Source organism: Natator depressus, chromosome 10 (assembly GCF_965152275.1).
Source record: "Natator depressus isolate rNatDep1 chromosome 10, rNatDep2.hap1, whole genome shotgun sequence".
In the NCBI taxonomy this organism is placed as follows: domain Eukaryota; kingdom Metazoa; phylum Chordata; order Testudines; family Cheloniidae; genus Natator; species Natator depressus.
Window position 1 is genome coordinate 14898372 of NC_134243.1, and position 23116 is coordinate 14921487.

Below are 23116 nucleotides of genomic sequence, written 5' to 3' on the forward strand. Positions count from 1 at the left end.
ATTCCTACCTGTTGATCTTTAATTCTCTGCAATTCCCATTTGATGACTACTTCAGCAAGGTCCACAGCCAGTTTTCTTTGTTCAATAGTAACACTAGGAGTGAAACCCAACCTCTGCATGGCACTAACCATATGCTGCACCAAATGGTGTCTTACAGGGTAATAAACCTGTAGAAATGGATTCATAAATATGTTACATGTAAACTAATTATATTCTACATATTCCCTACTACACAGAAAACAGGATGGTAAATTAATTGCATTTAAGCCCAGAGTTGGTTATATCTGTACCACGCTCATCCCTCTAGAATTAAGACAAGAAGCTGGTTCTTTGGTAAAACAGACATTTCTGACCAGATTTTCCCAGACCCACAGGTAAACCAGACTAAGGCTATGGCTACACTAGAGAGAGTGTACAGCAGAACAGCTGTGCCAATGCAGCGGCATCGCTGCAAGCTCTCTAGTGTAGCTCCTCTAAGCCAACAGGAGAGAGTTCTCCCGTCAGCTTAACTACTCCTCTCTCGCAAGCAGCGGTAGCTACGTCAGTGGGAGAAGCTCCCCTGCCAACATAGCGCTGTCCACACCAGTGCTTATGTCAGTGTAACTTATATCACTCAAGGGTGTAATTTATTCACCCCCCTGACTGACATAAGTTATGCCGACATAAGCTGCAATACAGACATAGCCCAAGAATCATACCTATCTAGTGTTTCATTTTGGAAACAAACCACTCCAAACTTCACTTTCAGTGTTGCTTTCAAAGTTTTACTAGCATTTCAGTTGGCTCCCTATTTACGCTATTTCATACCGTGTGCAAGCTAATTTTAAAAGTACTTATGGACCAAGACCAAGCTGACCCTTTGCTTAAGTTAAATTGGTATTTCAGGCATTTGTGCGCTTTTGGGAACATGACTCTTTAAATGACCATATATGGGTGGAGGAGGCTTTAACAAACAAAAAATACAGAGGGCATGTGAGTAGAAAAGGGAAAGATGAAACAATGTAAAAGCAAAAGTTCAAAGAGACAGAGGCATTTCAGAATTGGCCAGATATATTGGTACATTAACAGCAGACATTTTCAGTTTTAAATGTTTGTAGTACGCACATGTGCGTAGAGAACTATCTCCTTTAAATATTTGTTCTCTGCTGTATAATTTGAATCTCACTAATTTTTATTTAATCTGTATTATATCTCCTAGGCATCTAGGATAATTTGTCCAATTGTTCGGCTGGTCACTGTATACATACCTTGAAATGCTGTACTATTAAATGCAAAATATGGACCAGTTGTGGAACTGTATGGCCCTCTTCTACAATGATTTTTCGTGTCCAATGAGTCAGCATCTGATGTCCATCCTCCATTCGAGCAGGCACAGCTGGAGTTAGAATAGCCATTGCCTGCCTGACAATTGCTCGAGCCTCCATTGCATGAGCTTTTAGAAGACTGTGAAAAACCTAAAAAAGGAGTGATCCTCTTAAACATGATACAAACCTCTTCTTCTAAAGAATAATACAGCTCTTTAAGACCTTTTTCCTTGAATAAATGGTAGTTTCACTCCCTTGTCCTACCTGCTATCCTGCTTTTCCCCAGTGTCTGATGCTGTTTTCTTATATTCTCTCCCTCACGAATCCCTTGACCTCTTTCTCAAACACCTTTCTTTCAAATGATGCCGCTAATGCCCTGATTTTAAGAGACCTCTAAATATTACCTGTTTCTTCACTGCCTCATCTCCCTTATTCCCCCATCTCTAAGCTCTTTGAAAGTGTCATCTACGCCCACGATCTTGAAGTGCCTTCATCTCTCTCCTTTACACCTGTCAGTTACCTTTTACCTTCTCCATATTCTAAAACTTCCCTAAAGTTACCAATGATCTTCTCCACATTAAGTCCAATTCTCATTTTTCATGATCTTTTTGCTGCCATCATTACCAGGAACAAGCCCCTCTTCCCACTGAGCTTCCCAGGTGACTCTCCTCTCTCACCTACTGCCTTCACTAGTTCCCTTCTTGTAGATACTCCACAAGGTGCTGGTCTTTGGCCTGCTCCTTCTATACTTGCTCCCTGTGTGATTTTATCTGCTCTTGCGGTTTTAGTTATCACATGTATAATGATTATTCAAAACTACATCTCCATCCTCCATGACAGGCCCTCCATTACAGAACAAAATAATGGATTAAAAGAAAGCGTACACCAGAAACAGTACTTATCAGCATCCTTTTAGCATATTAGTGCAAATTTGTAAACAATACCTGCAACACTATCTTCTTATGTATGGCAAATTTTGCAATGATGTGTGCTAAAAGCAAATGTCCACTGTACTTGCACGCTGGGTCCACACATGCCTTAGACAAGAGACAGGGCCAGGCAAAGGTCATCAGGCGTCGTAGTTTGCTGTTCCGGTTCTTGTTATTGTCATGAATGTGATGTGGGGCGTGTTCCACAAGAAGTGTTGCAAATTGCAAGAGATAAATTCTGAGTGAATCCAGCATGTCTGCCTGCTTTTCTGGGTCAAGTACCTATACCCAAGAGTGGAGGGGTAGCAAGATGAGAAGGGAGGAGAGAGAAAAAAAAAGAAATATCTTTGTAAGCTCTACACACACATTACCAACTACAAGAACAAATATAGTTCACTAAGTCTATAAAAAAAAAAAAAACATACTTTTACAGGTTGGTATCTACAGCAACAGATGAGATGACTTTTAGAACAATGTAATTTTATCACCAGCTATCAGCACTCTCCAAAGGAATGGGCTACTGTCCATTTCTCCTCTATTGCCCAAATGATCTTTGATTACACTATTTGCACATACATCTATATTTAGGGCCAGGTTTTCAAAAGTCTTCAGCACACACAACGGACGCCAGATTTTCATAAGAGATCAGCTCCCACTTTGGCAACTAAATGAAGTGAGCACATTTTTATAAAAAGGGGATCTGAGCACTTCTGAAGATCTGGCCTTTAAAATATCTTCAACAGTGACTATCTTATCTTTGCTGACTGGTATAATAATGAGGCACAAGTCATTTCTAGGAGTCTATAAAGACTCTTCTTACCAAGAGATAGGTGATACAGGGGGTTGCCCCAGCAAGCCTTCATTTGTAAAAAAATATGTTGAAATCCTAGTCAAGTCACAAGTAACTTGAGTATTTGTAATCTCATTCTAGTTCCTGGTGGATATTTCTCCACAATTCAAAATTATTATATGAGTCAGTATAATTGATCACTTATATTTAGAGAAGGCCGTGGCCAGAAATAGCAAGAATAATTCAAATCAGGATTGAAATGTCAATCAACTCAGCTACATTTATTTTATTTTTCGCTTTTCAATTCTTTAAAGCTAGCAGAGATTGATACCTTTGTTATAAAAACACTGGTGATACTTTCTGGATTATCTCCTTCTGGGTTGGGTGGTCCCAGAAGTTGTTCTCCTTCTCCCTTTTCAAAACTATATAAGAATGCAGGATTCAAGATATGCTGCAGAACCTACAAACCAGAAATGGAAGAAGTTAATACTATGCTATTAAGTTCTCTAAATAAAACAATTACTTAAAAAAGCTATATGGATTATTCCCGATTACTGACAAAACCAGTGCACTGCAGCTTCAGAACCTCTTGACGTTCTCTCTTTCAAACTTAGAGAGATCGCATGTAAAAAAGCCTGAACAGACAGATAATTGGGGGGGGGGGGGGGGGTGGAGGAGGAGAGAAAAAACACACACAACACAAAAATTGGTTTCCTAGAAAGGGCAGATTAAGGGTTTGTCTACACAGCCTGCATCTGGACTTTGGGTATGGACTACAGAATGCACTGGCATGCTGTGCTGTATCTACCTTTTAGTTCACGCCAGCTGTGTATCACACATGGGAGTTAGAGCACAGCACGCTAGTGCACTCTGCAATTTACACCCCATAGTCCAAACTGCAGGGCCACGTAGGCACAACCTAAGAAATGATCAACTTTGAAAGTCAGCGGAATTGCTGACTCCATGTATTGTTGGTCTTCCACGTATATGGTATTTCACGTAATTGGCTCTGCCAATTACTGAACTCTTTTTGACATTTAAGCAAGCAAGGTTTGTTGCCCTAGTTCCCAAGATGAGAATTAAACCTAAATATCAGCCTATTTTGATTTAATTGCTTTACTTACCTTGGCTTTCAGCTCATCTCCAAAGTTTGGGTCATTGAAGTCTACAAACCGGAAGAACAGAGCCCGTTTTTGGGAAATACTATAGTTTTTTGGGATTTCTTCTTCCATGTACTCCTTTAAGAAAGTCATATTGCACAGAAAACGGCCTGTAAAAGCTCGAAGCAGCTGGAAGAGCAACTCTATATCACCATAATTCCTTCTGGAAAAGGAAACAATTAAAATCTCTTGTGAGAAACTAGTATCAGACTATTTTGTTTGATGACTTGGGGGAGGAGTCATCACTGCTTTTAAACATGCACAGTTAAAAAATCCCTGAAAGTAGCCTTGGTTTTGGTTCTAACGGCAGCACTAAGGAGCAACTTTCAGCCTTTTCTTCCACACAGCATTATGTAGCAGTTTTATTTTGAAAGTACAGAAAAAATATACACAAATGGAAAAAAATTGATTTGATCAATAAATAGTTCTACATACTTGCAGTAATTCAATAAGCAGTATGCCAGTAGTTTAGGTTCTTTCCAGTTTGTTGCAGCCATATTCTCCTTACGATGTCTTTCTTGAAAAGCTTCGCTTACCCACACACGTCTTAACTGACTCACTAAGGAATGTTGATTTGCCAACCAACATTCATCATTCTTAACTATAATACTTATGATCTGCCAAAAACAAACAAGACAAATACATCTATTAGACCTATATCTAATAATAGCAATCAGAGAGACAAGGTGGGTTAGTTAATATATTTTATTAGACCAACTTCTGTTGGTGAAAGACACTCTTTCGAACTTACACAGAGCACTTCTTCTAGTCTCGGAAACAAGGTGTTAACGGGCCACTTCACATTGAATGGTCCCTTAGAACAGTGGTTGTCAAATTTATTTTATTGTGCCCCCCACCCCCATCTTCTTTTTGTCTGTAGCCCTTTACACTCCCTTCCCCTCAAGTACATAAACCACCGCCCAGCTCTGAAGGCAGCATGGAGAGCAGCAGCTGCTGGCCAGGCGCCCAGCTCTGAAGACAGACCAACTTCTCATGCTCTTTCCCCCCCCCCCCCCCGGATACATTCTGTGCCCCCAGCCCCCCAGTTTGAGAACCTCTGCCTTAGCTTAGCATAAGTAGTTAGCACATATGCTATTTGTTTGACCTTGTTTTTAACTGACACTCTTCATACCTTTCCCAGACCAGAGGAAGAGCTCTGTGTAACTTGAAAGCTTATCTGTCTCACCATCTCACAGAAGATGGTCCAGTAAAAGATATTACCTCACTCACCTTGTCTCTCGAATACAAGGTGGAACAGACTGTTTAGCACAAGTGGTTCACATATATTTCAAGGGACCACTCAAGGTGAAGTGGCCCATTACCACCTCTCCAATCACCGGGGGTGGGGTGGGGAAAAGGGGGTGGAGTAGGGGAAAACTGTGGGGAGGTTTAGTGCGTTATAGATTGTTGTAATAAGCCATAAATCCAGTGCCTCTATTAAGTCCATGATTTTTAGTGTTTAGCAAAAGTTATGCATTTAAGCTTCCAAAGTTGAAGGTGCCTTGGAGCTTAAATTTATAACTTTGCTAGACACTAAAAATATGAAATACGTGTTAACTACTTATGCTAAACAATCTGCTCCACTTTGCATTTAGCTGTGACACTGAGTATGCTTCCCAGACCTGAAGAAGAGCTCTGTGTAGCTCAAAAGCTTGTCTCTCTCATCAACAAAAGTTAGTCCAATAAAAGATATTACCTCACCCATATTGTCTCTCTAATATCCTGGGACTAACACAGCTACAGCAACACTCCATAATAGCAATCTTGATATACAGGGACACATTTCAGATTGATTTAGGGCTAAATATGGTTCTACAAGAATTGTCCATAGAAACACTGCCATTAATTCATTTTCTTTTTAACTCCAATGACAGATATATTTAAATTTTTTAAAAAACATTCCTATTCAGCATTGGCAGCGTTATGCTAGTAAATGAGAAACAGAAGAGTCAAACTGATTGTCTATTTGCTTTAAGACACGTAAAATGCAACAAGTAAACTGGCAGGTGAAAGAGAAATTCGATTTTTTTAAATTTTTTTTTTTTTTTTTTAAACACAAATCTACCAATATGTATGTGACATTACTCAATGTATCTATAGCGAGTGTCCCTCTAAACAGATATGAACTATCCATGACAACGTTTGAAAAAACAGCAAATAAATACCTTGATAGCCTGAAACTGAAGATCAAGACGCATTGTGCTGGTGCTTGGTGATCCAGGCCTAACAGCAGCTTGGGTGCCACCAGGTAACAGTAAAGTGATAAATCGATTTGGATTAGCTGCCAGGACATCTCGTAAAGGCTTCGCATCTTTGTGTTTTAAAAAACTCTGGAGAAGGGCAACCAACCATTATAAGGAATAAATTTTAAAGAAAACATACCGAAGGTTGTATCATCATACAGTTGTATACCCACGTTTATAGTTTACCTATACCACTCAGCCTTAATGCATTTTAATTTTGTGCCCGAATTTAATACTTATAAAAAGGTGCCAAATCATCTGTCCTCAGGACTGAAGTCTGGTATTTTGTCTGACACAGCAGATACTATACAGTAAGAATAATGGTAAAAAGGTACATGAATAACTTCCAATTTATCAAAATTGGACTATTGTTCGCAGAGATTACCATGAACATTCTGCTCCACTGTGGATCGTTTAAAGTCGCTTCCATCATGAACAGCTCAACAGTCTGGGATGGATGACGTGTCAGAAACTTTATCAGTGGTTCTCTGAATGGACTGCCCGCCTGAAACATTCATAATGTTTTAATTAAGTTATTTCCCTTTATTCAATTTATCCATTCCTCTCATATTATCTGGCAAAGAATAGGGCACTGAACTTAGCATGTGTACTGGTATAAAATGGATTTGTTAGCAACTACAACCGCCCCAAGGTCTTAAAACAATCAAGTATTATCAGTCTTAAAAGAGGAGATAATTTGTTACAAATCAATTTTTATACCAAATAATCCTACGCAGGTGGCTGGAACAATTAAAAAAAACCACTTAAAATGGGAGTATTATAAAAACAATAAAAGATGCAATTAGCAAAATTAAACTCCACTTTTACCTCTATCAACATAGCCCGTTCTGTTTTCATCACAACTTCCAGCAGAGGTTTAACCAGAGTCTGAGGAGCAGCTGGGATCAGATGAAATAGGTTTATGATTGCTGAACAAATCTTCATTTCCTACAGATAAAAATAAACATTATCAAAATAAACTAAACACTTCCTAACTAAACATACAAACATATTACCACAGATCTTACCATGACTACATTTCTCTATCTATATATTAGCACAGCTGGCAAACAAAAGCAAGGAGTTAACATATAAGCAGCAACTACTTACCCCAGTACATGGAAGGAATCTGTCCTGGGGAAATATATTTTTTCCCATTTTGGTATCATGTTTTTGTAGGCACATTTTATTTATTTACTTTGTCTCTTTAGTGATATTTTAATATTAAAGCTAAACTGTGTGTAATGAGAATGGTGATGAGGGGAGTTATGAGGACTCATCGCGGCAATATACTGAGTGGTTCACACTTCAAAAACCCAAACTAGCAGCTCAAAACAACTTCCCATACGCATTCTACAACAGCAGAATAGGAATGAAAGAAAAGAACCCTCCCATCACTGTTCAATGCATGTTGCATATGGCTGGCTATTTTTAAAAACAGCTTTGCTCTCCCATCAAATATTTATTCTTCTAAATGTCTGAGCAAATTTCAGGATTTCTTTTTAAAATTGTGTAGTTTAAATTTGTTTCATATTTTCCTAGGGCACTGAACTGTATTTTCTATTCAGAGTGGGAGTATTACTTAATGAATAGTATTCAAGGAACCACATGAAGAGGGGGGGAAAAAATCCATTTCTAACAGACACTATGCACCATGTTTGTAGTGGGATATTATTGGTGTTTTTTAAACTGAAATTAAATACAAAGCATTAAGGCCCCAATCCTGTGATCTGATCTGCACAAGGAGGTCCTTGCGGCTGCCCAGACAGAGCACACTGCCAGACTGGGGCTTAAATTTATAAAATCATTGAAATATTAGATCCCTTGGAAAGCACTTAAAAGTTCTGCTCCAAACTTCCTAGTACAAAACATGCTGAACATCCTTCACAGCACTGTTACTAAAACAACTCTGCCACAGACAAACATAGGACAAGTCACAGCACTGCACTCAAAGGCACAATGCACTCTGCCCATTACATAACAATACAGCTAACATCACAGCAAAAACCAAAACAACAACAACAAAGAACCTCCTGGGGCCTCCACTGAATTTCTCACCTCTACCCCTTCCACGGCAGGCTGAACCAAAACAAAAATTACAGCATGAAAAAAAAAAAAAGAAAAAAAAAAAGAAACACAAAAATGTAAAAAAAGTATATGCTATTCTTCAGATTGCAGTCAGAAACTGACTTTAATAGGGTTATGTTCTCACCTCAAACTGACAGAATGGAGACAACGAACATCTCCCGCACTCTGAAATGCTCTCCTGAGGATGGGGAGGAAAAGCATCTTTTTTTTTTTCTATTTGTACATCATTTACATATAATTTCCCATATACTTGTGCACAATAAAAATATTAGGGATGAACAAGACAGTGGAAACAATAGTCAGATATCTTCAGAGACAAGTATTGCCCACGGAGACAACAAGAACCTTCAATGCTTAAAATATCAAACAAACAAGTCCTTTTAAACGGACTTCAGCCCTCCCCCAAAACAAAAATTCAAATTTTCACTTAAGCAGCATTGTTGATGAAGGGGGAAAAATTTGTTGCAACCTGCCTGATCAGAAAAGTTACTTTATATATTTCATATGCAGTAAGGAAAGACTAGCTTTTTTAATGAAGCTTTTAAACCTCAGATCCATTAATTAAAAATTCATTTCCACTTGGAATGCAATTTTTTACAGCAAGTCACATATAATCAGGGCTATATTAGGCTACAAAAGGGCTGTTTTAAGTGGCAAGGATGAATGATCAAAAAAGCTGAATAATTCTGGCTCCCTTACTTTACACCTGAAGTTTACCTTGACAGACCTTACATCATTATAAATCAGTTTTTAACTGAGATTTTCAGCCTTTTTAGTTTACAAGTGTCATTTGTTTTCCTTGAAAAATGCAGGCCTTGTGGAATTTTGCAGTAAAATACTTTACTAGGAGGCAAAATGATTAATGTCTTGTCAGCTAATCAGAGTGTTCAGAATTCTGAGAACTGCACGACAACCTGGGTATCAAAACAAGCATGCTCAAAAAGAGCATGGAGTCCTATTCACCACCTCATCCCAATTTATAGATGGAGAGAGAAGGATAAAAATTGCTGAAGGTCTTTTTTTTTTTTTTTTTTTTTTAAAAGGTATAGTTCCTCATACCACCCTTGTATCCTCTCACCAAGCAAGCAGATGTGCTTCTTTTTCTCAGCCTGTAAATCTCCACTGAAGTTATGATCTCCTCCTGAAGCTAGCATTCACAATCAGTTTGTATAATACACGGCACTTCACACTCAGAAATTTGCTTTTAATGTGAACCAGTGAAATTTTGGAGTCCACAAACCCCAAGAAGAAACAAGTATTAATGCCAACTACAATTAATCCCCTTGACTACTTAACCTCACCCCTGTTTCTCTCTCTTAGGAGATGAAGTTACAAAGACATCTCATATATGGATGCATGAACAACACCTGCTGTCTAAACTGCGTGAAGATCAGTGTCAAAGTTCATTTGCGTCAATTTACTAATATTTCTAGTATTAAGGAGTCTTGAGATGAACATCTAATAAAAGAGTAAAATTTAAGACTGAATTATCTTTTTTTAAAATCAATCAAATCTTTTTTAATTTAAGTGTCAGAAAAACACTATTTGAAAATGTTGAACATGTGTCAAACATTCACAACTTTGTTTGAAATAGCTTTTTCTCCACCACAAATTTTTTTGTTGGAGGGGGGGGTATTTAAAACACAAAAAATACATAGACAAAAGATTGTGAAAGAAAACATTAAAAGCAAAAGAATTCACAGCTGAGTGAAATAGGTCTAATATGTAGGGAGAACGAGACAAAACTGTTACAGTGGTGCCCCACTGTGGACTGAAAGACTACTATGAAAGACTCAATTATATCTATAATCATTGGGAGTGGGAAAAAATGGATCCAAAAAGAAGTCTATAGAAAGCCATAGCAGTGCACAGGAATTAATAAATATTAGTATTTTGGCAAACATGCATGCACAGTAGCCTACTTTTAAGTCTTAATGCAAAGAAGAAATTAACCCAATCTGATTACAAAATATCTAACGTCACTTCAGAAGTGATGACCAATTTAGATTTGAAGTTAGCTTTTTGATGGGACGGAAAAACATAGTTAACAAAATCATTTCAATCTACTGATTTCTTGAAACAAAAACAGACAGCCCAATTTAGTTCTAATCTGAAACAAAACAAAAAACAAAACAGATTCCTTCCTAGTTTGGAAGTTTTGAGACAGTGATAAATCTTTACCCCTAGTAGAAATTACTGGTATAGTTCCTAATAGAACTGCAAACACAATACAAACTATAGCACTGAATGTGATCATTATTCCTACAAGTATAATATTATAGAACACACTTTGCCTTTAAACGATGCAATTTCCAGTTTGCAAGGAAACTTAATTCCCACATTTCAACAAACTATCACTTCCCACAATAAACCAACAAACTGACCTTAATTATTAAGGAAAATTTTAAAATGTAGCTTTCAAAAATCATATTTAAGATGGAAGGGGGAATGTTATATGTAGTATAAATTTGCTGACAAAATATGACATGAACATCCAGCATATTAACTAAAAACTAAACTATAAAACCAAGCTGAATTATTTTAAAAAACGGACTATTGAGAAATTATGGCACTGATCATGTAATCTGATCCATATAGGCAGATCCCGCTCAAGTCATTCTGCCCATACAGACCTCAATGCAGGATTAGGGACTAGGAAACTGCGCACACTGGATGAAATTCACCCCACTACACAGGATCCCACCAAAGATCCTCCACACCATTTCAGCTTCAGAGCAAAAGTGCTGAGACACTTGTACAGGCACTATCTTTGCCAGGTGAATTTCAGTCACTGTAAATACAAATTTAAAATGCGACGCAAAAGCTTTCCATATTAAGATTTGTCACATATATTTCAAAAAAGTAATTTTACGCAGCCTTGTAAAAAAAACCACAGTGGATACCCAGTTATGGTAACATTTATGGTTGTATGATTTCTGTATTTTATAAACGTTTATACTGTTTACTTCTGCTTCTCCCTCCCCCATAAAAGGAACTATTAACTTACATTTCCATCACTCCTCTGTCCTCCTTTGTGTGTAATTACTACCACTTCCATCCATTTACGCAGGTGTTGCTGTGGGGAAATCCAACATCTTGATTATCACTACGAAAGGTTTTTGTTTGTTTGTTTGTTCCCCCCCTCCTGCTGGTATAGCTCACCTTAACTGATCACTCTCCTTATAGTGTGTATAACACCCATTGTTTCATGTTCTCTGTGTGTATATATATCTTCCTACTGTATTTTCCACTGCATGCATCCAATGAAGTGGGTTTTAGCCCACAAAAGCTTATGCTCAAATAAATTGGTTAGTCTCTAAGGTGCCACAAGTCCTCCTGTTCCTTTTGCGGATACAGATTAACACGGCTGCTACTCTGAAACATCAGTAGGATTACTCTAATTTTACAGTTCCAGTTATGAAAGCCACATCAAGATTTTATACGAGATAAAGTGGACGTACAGCCTGATTTTTGAGGGAAGCAAACAAAACAGCTGCAAGTAGTTAGTTCAGCTCCCTTGATTGGAGACGTTCGCTTGCTGTTTGCGACCCACTGGTCTGCAACCTACCAGTCTTGGAAGACATTCACCTGCTTCTAAACTGCCCAGTTACCTACAGAGGCCAAGAGAGCTTTTAAACCTGTGCTTGATTGGAAGGTTGCAAGCTTTTCTTTTAACCTTACCACAATTATCCATACCTTTGTCACTTCTAGATTGGAGTACTAATACATCCTACAAGGGGCTACATCTGAAGTCCATTAGGGAACTTTAGCTAGTGAAAAATGCAGCAGGTCTCCTTTCTTAGAGGTTCTTTCCACAGGGAGTGGATTACACAGGCACAGCAAAATCTAATGGCTGCCACTTCATTCCTTATCTGGTATCCCAGCAGCTGAGGTCACCTGAGGGTGTTAAAAGCCCTCAACTCTGGAACTACTGTCACCACTTCATCCAACAGAGCCCCAATCGACTGACCGTTAAGGCCTTCTGCAAGGTACGTTTTCCCCAATTTTCAAAAAAGGGATGAATATGAAAGTGTGTATGTTGGTTGAAGGGGAAGATATTTATTAAGTCTGATAGGCAAAGGGGAATGGGTGTTCATATTTGGTCAAATGTACAAATCATATAAATCAATGACCAAGTATGATCACTCATCTCCTGAGTATTAGAGCCCCTGGCAAAAGGATAGAGGCAAATTTTTTTAGAAATCGAAATACAGAAGATAAAGGCAAGACCACCATCATTTTAGCATTCAAAGCATTTAGCCAGCCTGCCCACGAAATGTTATCCACTGAAAAGGAAAAAGCAAGTTTCCAAGACAATGTTTACCATAGTATCCTGGCAACCCCTCGTTTAGAGAGAAAGCTGTCCAAGGAGATTTCAGTATAATTAAGTTTGACTTCATTAGAAGAAAAAAAGAGTTGTTTGTTGTTTTCCTTTTCACTAAACTAAGCCTCTTTCAAAATGATTGTTTTCATCAAATTCTAATCATGCAAACGTTTCAAAACACAAATTAATATACATGAATTGTAAAGCATGGAAACCTTTTGTACAAATCTATTCATTAAATGACTATTAAACTGCTCTTTTAATCTTCAATTTTTATGGATGTCAGTTAAAAGGAGAGTTCTTCTAGGAACGTTTAAAAAAAAATAAAAGGACTGGGCTTACCATCATCTGATCACAGAACTTGTCATTAAAGGAGTTTGGAAAAAGTCTAGTGACAGAAGTCAGGCGGTTCACAACATTCAATGTCAAGCTTCGATAATCTCCCAACATCATGAGCAATGGTCTCATGTGTGTGTGAATTTGATCTACTTCTATTGTAGCTCCTTCCAAGAACTGCAAAGAAATAAAGCATGGAATCACAACAGAAATAAAAGAAAATTCAGTTACTTCTGTACAGACACTTACAAAAAGTAACTCTGCAGAACTGGTTTCATATTTTTAAAGTTCACAATAAAATGGCTGTACAATAACAAATGGTTCAACAAATGTTTGGTTTTAAAATATGCTTTTGGTGGCAGGATGGACTCGTAAAGAAAATGTTTAATCCTGATACATTGCTCAGTTTACGGAATGTGCTGCAAACAAGAGATTCAGTTAACAGGATTTTATTCCTAGAATACTACTGTTAACTGTGGAGTTATAAAATTCTGACTGGGGAAGAAGTATATAATCATTTAATTTCCTTCTCATTTAACCAGCAGTTTTAAAAATGCAACAGAAAAAAATCTTAACTGAGAGGTAAGAGACACGCAGGCACTATGTTTGGAACCCTGGTCATAATAAACACAGCTAAGTTTTTTTTTTTTTTTTTTTTACACACAGCAGCTTTTTTCACAACAAACCAAGCATCAGTGTGTGTCTCCATGTTGCCTAACTGCATTTCTCTATCCATGTTGCCTAACTGCATTTCAAAGGAGCATTACAGGAAAATTTGGGCTGCAAATCTATAAGGCCTTAGCAGGTGACAGCAACAAGAGAAAAGATAAACAGAGGGGCACCAGAAGTACTCTTCAGGATATCCTACTGCAAAGGGAACTTGAGGATGGAAAAAGTCATCCAAATCAGATCCACAAGCACTGTTTGGAGGTTTTACCTATATTAAAAAATGGTATGCACAACAGTTTACAGGAAGACAGCTGTGTGCTCTCTTATGCCACAGGCAAGGGCAAAATACTGCAAGCTGCCATAGTCCACTGAAGAAAGGACTGTGGAGAATCTATATTTAGGGCCAGCCATATCAGTAACTGGTTAAAAACTCAGCTAAAGCTGTAGGGCCAGATTCTCTGCTGAAATCCCAAGGTCATTTTGCACTTCCCCAACAGTGAAAAGGGCTTGGAATCTGGCCACAGTTGGCTAGTAGAGCTTTCCTTTGGTGTAACTGAACCCCTTGCTAGGATGAAGCTGGTGAAGGCAGCTCCTGCACCAACTACCCCCACACTCCTGCCACAGGGGAAGAGAGAAAGGGCTTTAGAACAGGTCAGGAGATGATCCTCTACCAATGGCAAAAGTTATTTAAGCCTCTTAGCTGCTCTAACTCTTGCCAGGCCAGCCCTCACAATCAGGGAGCTATATTTAACCAACTCTGGCATCACCACAGAAAGACTGTCATAGGAAGGAATCTGATCCATAGTATACACATAACCTACAAATCTGTGGATCATTGACATTATTGGTGTGAATACTTATCCTGTGCAATATGCTACAAATACCTGCTTCTCATTATGAAGTAGATACGGACTATGAATAGTAAACACTTACTAAATATTAATAATTACATATCTTTTTATTAATTAAAGCTATGTTAGAAATATATCAGCACAAGGGAAGCATAATGCTGATTTTTTTGATTGGGAGCAGTTTGACACATCCATAAAACTTTGAAATAACAAAGCTGAATATATTTAGTCCAAAAGAAAAATATGCTTCCTGGCTAAGAGCCTGTATGCCTGGTTTCCACCAGAGGAAATTTTTATGGGCAAGATCAAATCCTCCCCAAAAACACTTCATAGAAACAATGAAAGTAACTTAATTATACTGCTGCCGCCCTAACACAAACCGAGTAGTCATTAATCCCACTAGAAATAATGCTTCCTTGTTACACTGCTTCTTGGGAAAAGCATAAAGAAAGACACACACAAAGCAGCATTGTTTTAATATCACTAACCTTTCTCATACACGCCTCTCCCGCCTCCTGCAGTTCATTATTTGTTGAGTTAAGTGCCTTGAAAAGTGCAGCAATGATTTTCTCTCTAGACTGAGGTAAGTAATTACAGGCAGCTAAAGCATCTGCAAAAATCAAAATTTTTTTTTGTTAACTTGAAATACAAAAGGAAAGGCCATTTGTTTTATTTATTCTGAAATTACTGACAGCTACAGCCTTAACATTTTTGCCACAAGCAACAGACATCGCAAGAAGAACAAAAGACTGGTGTTACTATTAATAGTATTTTAAATTTTCTGAGTGCTATTCAAGGAAGTCATTCTAATCCTTAGGAACTAAAAATCATTACTGTAATTAACTGAACTGAGGAATATTGTCACTGGAATAAGCAGTCAGTCAACTTTTGCTCTCCAACACATGCAATCACACTGACTTCAATAAGGTTATAAGTATGTTAACAGAGAGCAGTATTTTCCTTTCTTGTTAATAATTTCTTTTTAATCCAGAGTGAGAATGTAACATTGTTGGATATAATATATAGTTCCTCATTTTCAGATCACTTGTATATTTTCTCTCTTTTAATTCTGGCAATAAAGCCACACATGAATTAAAGACGTTTCAGGATCATTACTGCCTATAGAAGCTCCTGGCTTGCTTCATATTTTCATGTTCTCTCTCTCATTGGAATGTATGTCATTTATTGCTTGTGATTAGGGTTGCCAACCCTCCCGGTTTAGCCGGGAGTCTCCTGGAATCGGGCTCCATCTCCGGGAGGCTACTGAAGCCAAAACAGGAGATTTTAAGCTACTAAAAATCCAGTGGTGCAACTGAGGTAAGGCAGGCTCCCCCTACCTGCCCTCGCTCCACGCCGCTCTCAAAAGCGGCCAGCGGGTCCCTGCAGCCCCTGGAGGGGGCGGGGGGGAAGGCGGTGGCGGACAGTGGGTTTCCGCACGCTGCCTCCGCCCCGAGCACGGACTTTGAAGCTCCCATTGGCCAGGAACTGCAGCCAATGGGAGCTGAGGGGTCGGTGCCTGCAGGCAAAAGCAGCACATGGAGCCTCCCCAATCCCCACCCAGAGGCCACAGGGACGTACCGGCCACTTTCAAGAGCAGCACAGAGCCAGGGCAGGTAGGGAGCCTGCCTTAGCCCCACTGCACCACTGACCAGGAGCCGCCTGAGGTAAGCGCTGCCCGGCTGGAGCCAGCACCCCAAACCCCCTCCCATGCCCCAACCCCCTGCGCATCCCTGAGCCCCCTCCTGCACCCAAACTCCCTTCCAGAGCCTGCTCCCCACACCCCCTCCTGCACCCCAACCCCCTGCCCCAGGCTCAGCCCAGAGCCCCCTCCCACATTCTGAACTCCTCGGCCCCAGCCCAGAGCCCACATCCCCTCCCGCACCCCAAACCTCTTCTCCAGTCTGGTGAAACTGAGTGAGGGCTGGAGAGAGCTAGCAATGCAGGGGGGAGAGGGGGGGAGCAGGGCCTTGGAGAAGGGGCGGGGAAGGGACGGAACATGGCAAGGGTCTTTGCTTTTGTGTGATTAGACAATAGGCAACCCTACTTGTGACAATTATCTGATTCACAGCTTTGAAAACTAAACCCTGTTCATCCAGAGAACAAGTACAGCAATGGAAGTACGAGCTCCCATGTGCTGTCCCCATCATTATCTCCCAAACTATGATCTGGAAAGAACAACTTCCAAGGGCTTCAGTCTGCTGAGATTATCTACAAAAGCACCTGCTGCTATTATAAGGAGAGTGTCGGTCTACCACAAGCTATATTTACATGCTTTAACTTACTTAAGGCTGCAATTCGAAGAGGTACTAGTGATGGAAGACTTTTGTAACAGGGTAATTTCATTAAGGCAGCATCTTCAGCCTCACACAAATTCAACAGCTGAAAGTTAAAAAAAAAAAAAAAAAAAAAGGAAGAGAGGTTAGCCCAGTGATTACTGTGAAATAATCTTTCCAGTCACATTTTCAGCATGGCAATAATTCTCTCTACACAGCTCTGCTCTCGCCATTAGCTGCTTTAAGTTATTTTCAGACAAACAATTAGTTTCATACAAGAGGCTGAAAATACAAGATGTACACAATTCCATACTTGAAAGTGTCAGCCTGCACAATTTCTAAGAACCCTGGTTAGGTTCAGTGCTTTAATTTACTAGTTTACTGGACTGGGATTCAGAAGACCTGGGCTTTATTTCTGGCTCTCTTGTTGAGGTGATCGTGAGCAAGCTGCTTCGCCACTTTGTGCCTCAGTTTTCTTATCTGTAAAATGGTGATAAATGATACTAACAACCTTTGTAAATGCTTTGAGGTCTATTGATGAAAAGCACTATATAACAGCTAGGTATTACTATGACGACTCCTCAACCTGGTTTATATGACCTGCTCTCTGCATCATTTTTTTCAACTAGGAACAAGAACTAGGTCATTACCTAGCTCTTTCCCAGAAGACTACCTTTATCAATAGATCATGGTCCATTCCCTAGACTGAGTCTCATGCTCAAAGCCAGGAGGATGTAGAGATACACCTCTACCCCGATATAACGTGGGTTCACATACAACGCGGTAAAGCTCTGACATGCTGCTCTGAGCAGCGTGTTAAGGGTGCCGGGCCGGGGACGAGGGGTTGGATAAGGGGCAGAGAGTGTCTCAGGGGCGGTCAGGGGCTCCCTCCCCCCCACCCCCAGGGTCTGGGAGGCAGGAGCTGTGGGGGGGCACTTTTGGGGGCCCTGCAGTCCCAGAGTGGCCCAGGGGATTAGCGGGGGGCTGGGAGCAGCCCACTCCACTTTCCTCACCCCGGCCCCAGCTGTGTCGCTCGGGGGCGGGGACTTGGGGGAAGGGATCTCCCCCGCACTCACCAGCAGAAGCGGAGCAGCCCGGACCCAGCCCGCTCCATTCCACCAGCTCCCAGCCGCAGCGCTCCACTTGCCGCCACAGATGAGTGCGGGACCTTTCCCCAGGCCCCCCGAGTGACACGGATGGGGCCAGGGCAAGGAAAGCGGAGTGGGCTTGGGCCGCATCGCTCCGCTTCCCGCCGCCAGTGAGCGTGGAGGGCGTCCCTTCCCCAACCTCCCCACATTCACCGGCGGCAGGAAGTTGAGCGCCGCAGCTCGGAGGTGGGAAGTGGAGCAGGCTGGGGCTGCGTTGCACCGCTTCCTGCTGCTGCCAGTGAATGCCTGTCAAGGGGCAGGGTGTGTGGATAGGGGCCGGAGCAGTCAGGGGACAGGGAGCAGGGGGGTTGGGTAGCGGGTGGGGTTCTGGGGGTGATTAGGGATGGGGGTCTCTGGAGAGGGTGGTCAGGGAACAAGGAACGGGGGGGGGAGGCCAAAGCAAGTTCAATATAATACGGTCTCACCTATAACGCAGTGAGATTTTTTTTTTGTCTCCTGAGGACCGCGTTATATCAGGGTAGAGGTGTACTGCTGAGTTTGTCTATAGGCCCTGGTTATAGAGGTAGATAATCACAATGACCTGAAACAACCTCTAAAGGAAGGTAGGTTAATGGTCTCCAAAAAGTCCTTCGAGCCAAAAAAAAAATCCACTGTGGAGATGCAAGTGAGTTTTTGCAGACTGAGGAAAGAGGTTAAACTCAGGAAGCAGAAAATATTTTTGGTGGCTGAGGGTTTTGTCCTTGAGCGAAGCAGGGTCTAAGGAGGTGAGAGGATAGTACTTAATACCTAGAGGAGGAAAAGGGTGCCACTTACTATACTTGGCTTTTTAGCCTCCTCTCTTCCACTGCAGAGAGGCCCTGAATTCTCCTCCCTATCGTAAAGAGGAAATATGGGCCACATCTGTCTAGACACACAATAAAGAGGCAGGCTGGTGGTGCAAGTTTGGTGTCGGGGACCTTTCACAAGCAAGAAGTGTATTGGGGCATTGCAGAGTAAGGAATGGATCACCAGGCAGCTAGACAATTATATTGAAACTAAGGTAAGTCCTGAGACATTGAGAAAGTCCCCAGTTTTCTGGACAGTCTCATAGTTCCGCAAGAACATTCAGTTATCTTTATTTTTAAACTTGCAAAATTTATTTCAGTGGAACATCCTTTTAAAAAATATCCAGCTACACTCTAAGCAAATTAGCCGGATGTTTCTAAAGCAGAAAACAGTACTGAAGGCTGATCTATACACAAATGTATAACCAATTCAGTTAAAGCAGTTACCAATATAAACTAAACCAATAAACACTTTAAAATTAATATAACTGCATATGCGCTAGGGGGTTGCACCAATTCTGTTAATCAATGTGAACAGTGTGTGTAAACAAGGCCTGAGACAGTTAAACTGCTACCTCACTGACATTAAGAACACTCCACACTTCTCAAAGCTATTGTTTTAATTTGCAGATGCAGGCAGACAGCCCTTCATCAGTTCACATTTCAAAGGTTATATTCTCAATGAGAACCAAAAAGTTTGTTTGTTTTTTTTTAATGAAATCTTAAATTCAGCAGAAAATACTGATACCCACAAATACCAGGGTTAGCCTCAACATACAGCACGCACAGAGATGCTGAACGTTTATTTCCATTGTCCCTACTTACATTGTCAGTGCTTAGATCATTGCTATAGGATATAATATAAATAACTTCTGTTTGAAATATCAGAATGTACAAAAAGGGAAGTACCTCGGTGTAGAAAACCTTGTGTTCCACAACATTTAGATCCATTGTAAACAGCCGGGGCTGCAGAGTTGTGCAAAATGTGTTCCCCTCCATGAGCCCAATCTGGGCATTTGCAGGCTGATGCCTAAGTAAGTGTTTTTTTGGAGGAACCATGTCTTGGAGAACCTGCAAAATAACAGTGTCTTGATTATAGGCATACATGATTATATAAATAGTCTATTAAGAGGATATCCATCTCATTATGGCTCTCTCACAATACCTGTTTAGAAATCGAGTTGAAAAAGATTTCCTTGAGCCAATGTCATTCATAATAATTTGCTTAACATGCCATTACATAGTCCTATTTTTAACTAATATTTTCTTGTTTTTTATGGAATGATTAGCTTTTTGTCATCATGACTATTTCTGACTGAATGAGTAACTGTTACATGTTTCATATGAAAAGACAAAAGATCTACACAAAACTGTAAACATTAAAACCACAACTCTAGACAAAAAACTGTCAAGATAGTAAAGGCTGTAAATGGATCAATATTTTCTTTTAAAACATTATTAGAACCCTGAAGATATTAAAAAAAAAAATAGATGTCTGAAAGTCACAGAAAACTCAAAGATTTAAGGATAAAACATGTTTTAGGTCATGCAAAATAGAATACTGTCAGATCCTAAAATGTTAAAGTATGGAAATACTCATTTACTGGTGAATTATTACATCAACCTCTTATTCTCACTTATCTACCCCCATCTACCTGTGAAATTCTGACAAATTGCCATTATTAAATGTCGTCCCAGTTACATGTCTGAATTACAATATGAACGTCTCTTGTTGTAAGAGGAGATCCTGTACAGATCCTTTTGGCCTATCGAAAGCCCACTTTACAAGGTTTTTGAGGGATCCTATGTCATTATCTGCTAAGTGGCGAAAAAAGGTGATTTGTGCCTGCATGTAAACTTTGGAGAATTTAACACTGAGAGGGTGGATAGGGAGAGGCACAGCAAAGTCTGTTTGGAATACGTGTGGAGGGTAACATGAGATGCAGTCTTCAGCTTGTACCAGAAGGATGGGACAAGGTCTACGCTACAATTTCAGGAACTAAATTATCCAGAGTAAAATATATTTCACTGATTCTGCCCTAACAGCCAGACACTATATATACAAATGCAAGTAACAGTCCAACTCTGAAATGTGCTTAGACCAATAAAACCTAACAAAGCTAGGTTGGGCTTGTGTGATGGGCTATACAAACCACACTGGAGAACAAAGGGTTAAGGACCTGCTCTGGGCTCAACCAGTTCCACCCTTCCACAAATGCACAGGCTGGAGGAGTTAAAAGAGAAGCAGAACAGCTTACTTGGGGGCAGACCAGCAGAGCAGGGAAGAAAACAGGAAAGGGCAATTGACAGCAAGAACTTCCAACAACCACTGCCTGAAGAACCCTCATTGAGGAAAGGGACTGCCTGATCCTGGTACACCCTAAGAGGGAGTCATTCCCCACTCTCTCTTACTAACTCAGTTTATTTGTGTTAATTCCCCTTGCTTTTTTTTTATGGACTACCCTGAAAGGGGAGAGAATTTGAAGTGACCCTGGCCGGCAGGCTAAGTCAGAGGAAGAGGCAAGTCACCAGAGAGTGGGGCAGCCAGCAGCAGCAAACCCCAGCAGAGAGCAAGCTGCCATGCTATGCCAAGCCCCAAGTAGGCGCAAGCAGTGAGCCTACACAGCCTGGTTGCCTCTTTGGTTACCACAGATCAGCATTAAAGGCTTTTAAAATGCACTAAAATATTCAGTTTAATCATGAAGTTTTAGAACTGTAAATTAGACCACAAAACACTGTGCAAACCAGCTATCACCTTCCTATGGGGAGTGACAACTGCTTACAAACTCACCTCCTTGCATAAGATATGTCAGAAGATAAGCTGGGAAAAAAACAGCCTGAAAAGTAGGCTTCAGTGAAAGTTAGCTTCAATGACTCATTGCACCACTGGAACATTAGTAGGGGGAAAGCTATTATCCTGGACTGTTACTGTGAAAGCCTTATGAAAAACATCCAGAATTAATAGTACTTTAGAGCTTGTTTTAATAGTGTAAAAACCCTTTCAAAAAACATTTTGCAAAACAAAAACCTTAAGTTATTTTAACATACTTTGGTGTCTCAATGAATCCCCTTAGTGATAACCTCACCTCTTTATGTGGCTCCATAATCACAGTAACGCTTTTCCCAGTGACCTGTGCAAGCACTTGCAATGAATGCATGGCTTGCTTTCTTACAGTGGAGTTTGGAGAGGTTACTTCTCGAACCAGGTCATGTGTCACATGATGGAAAGACTTTTCCTGTGCTGCTAGGATTTCTTCTGTTTTTTCTTCATCTTTTAAAGGAGTGGCACATCTAATCAAAAGCTGTTCTAGTGTGGTCTTTGCCATAGCAACAGCTCCATTGGAAACCTAAGAAGTCATGGATTTGTTAGTGCTGCTGTTATGCAGATTAGCGACCTTTACAAACACTATGTTCAGTTATGAATGGCTGTTCTGCTAGAAATTTAAAAAGTTAACACACCTTTTTAACCTTTTCCACCTTTCATCCAAAGATAGCAAAGTAGAGTGCTATGCAATTTCGTAAATGAAATCCTAAAGCAAGAACACACTGATAGCTTGGCTAGTGAACAATTTAGGTTTCAAAAAAGGTCAAGAACTCTATTCTCTAAGCATCTACTAAACAAGAACTACATTAAAGCTGATCGGTAGCAAGATACACATTTTACCAGAAGTAGAGTTTAAAATAAAGAAAAATAATGTTTGTCCACAGCATATTTAATTTCTTTTGTTGATTAAAAGTCTATAGGTCAAATTTAACTCAGAGGTAAGCAGGTGCAATTCCAACAACTTCAGTGGGGTTGTAACCAATAAAACCAGAGCTAAATTTGACCCAATGTGCTTGAGATCTTCACTAGGTTCAAATAAAAAGACGAACACATTCTCAACAACTGTTACAGGTATACTAAACTGTGAAGTAATAAAACTCAGATTAGCAAGAGTTTAGTTTGTATAAATTTAACATATGAAGTTCCACGATTTCCCAAACACTCATTGAAATCATCCATACATTAAATACCTCTCCAGTTAGGTCCATCATGACAAATAGCAATGCCTTGAGGAAAGTCTGCTGGTTCTGGAGAACCCAAATGAGAGGCAATCGTTCCATGAGGAATTTAATTGACACCACACCTCCTAGTTTAGCATACCAAGCTTGTTCGTAACAGCAAGCACATAAACGCTCCACAATGTATGAAAACAAAGGAAGCTGACAAGCCTAA

The 23116-nt window shown here is 40.1% G+C and overlaps 1 protein-coding gene across 3 annotated transcripts in view; it reads right to left on the reverse strand.

Moving 5' to 3' along the window:
* Positions 1–23116, reverse strand: part of TRRAP (transformation/transcription domain associated protein) — a 156664-nt gene that overhangs the window by 95484 nt on the left and 38064 nt on the right. For 2 of the 3 annotated variants that reach the window (XM_074965258.1, XM_074965256.1), the window contains exons 24-41: positions 22915–23112; positions 21987–22247; positions 19810–19971; positions 16977–17073; positions 15183–15304; positions 13181–13351; positions 11522–11590; positions 8639–8692; positions 8485–8505; positions 7255–7374; positions 6812–6931; positions 6349–6513; positions 4619–4800; positions 4148–4346; positions 3355–3483; positions 2249–2515; positions 1248–1454; positions 9–167 (exon numbers count right to left, since the gene is read on the reverse strand). In XM_074965258.1, coding sequence (XP_074821359.1) covers positions 9–167; positions 1248–1454; positions 2249–2515; positions 3355–3483; positions 4148–4346; positions 4619–4800; positions 6349–6513; positions 6812–6931; positions 7255–7374; positions 8485–8505; positions 8639–8692; positions 11522–11590; positions 13181–13351; positions 15183–15304; positions 16977–17073; positions 19810–19971; positions 21987–22247; positions 22915–23112 — 2703 coding nt within the window. The remainder of the gene's footprint in view (positions 1–8; positions 168–1247; positions 1455–2248; positions 2516–3354; positions 3484–4147; positions 4347–4618; positions 4801–6348; positions 6514–6811; positions 6932–7254; positions 7375–8484; positions 8506–8638; positions 8693–11521; positions 11591–13180; positions 13352–15182; positions 15305–16976; positions 17074–19809; positions 19972–21986; positions 22248–22914; positions 23113–23116) is intronic. The other variant, XM_074965259.1, reaches the window with a different exon arrangement.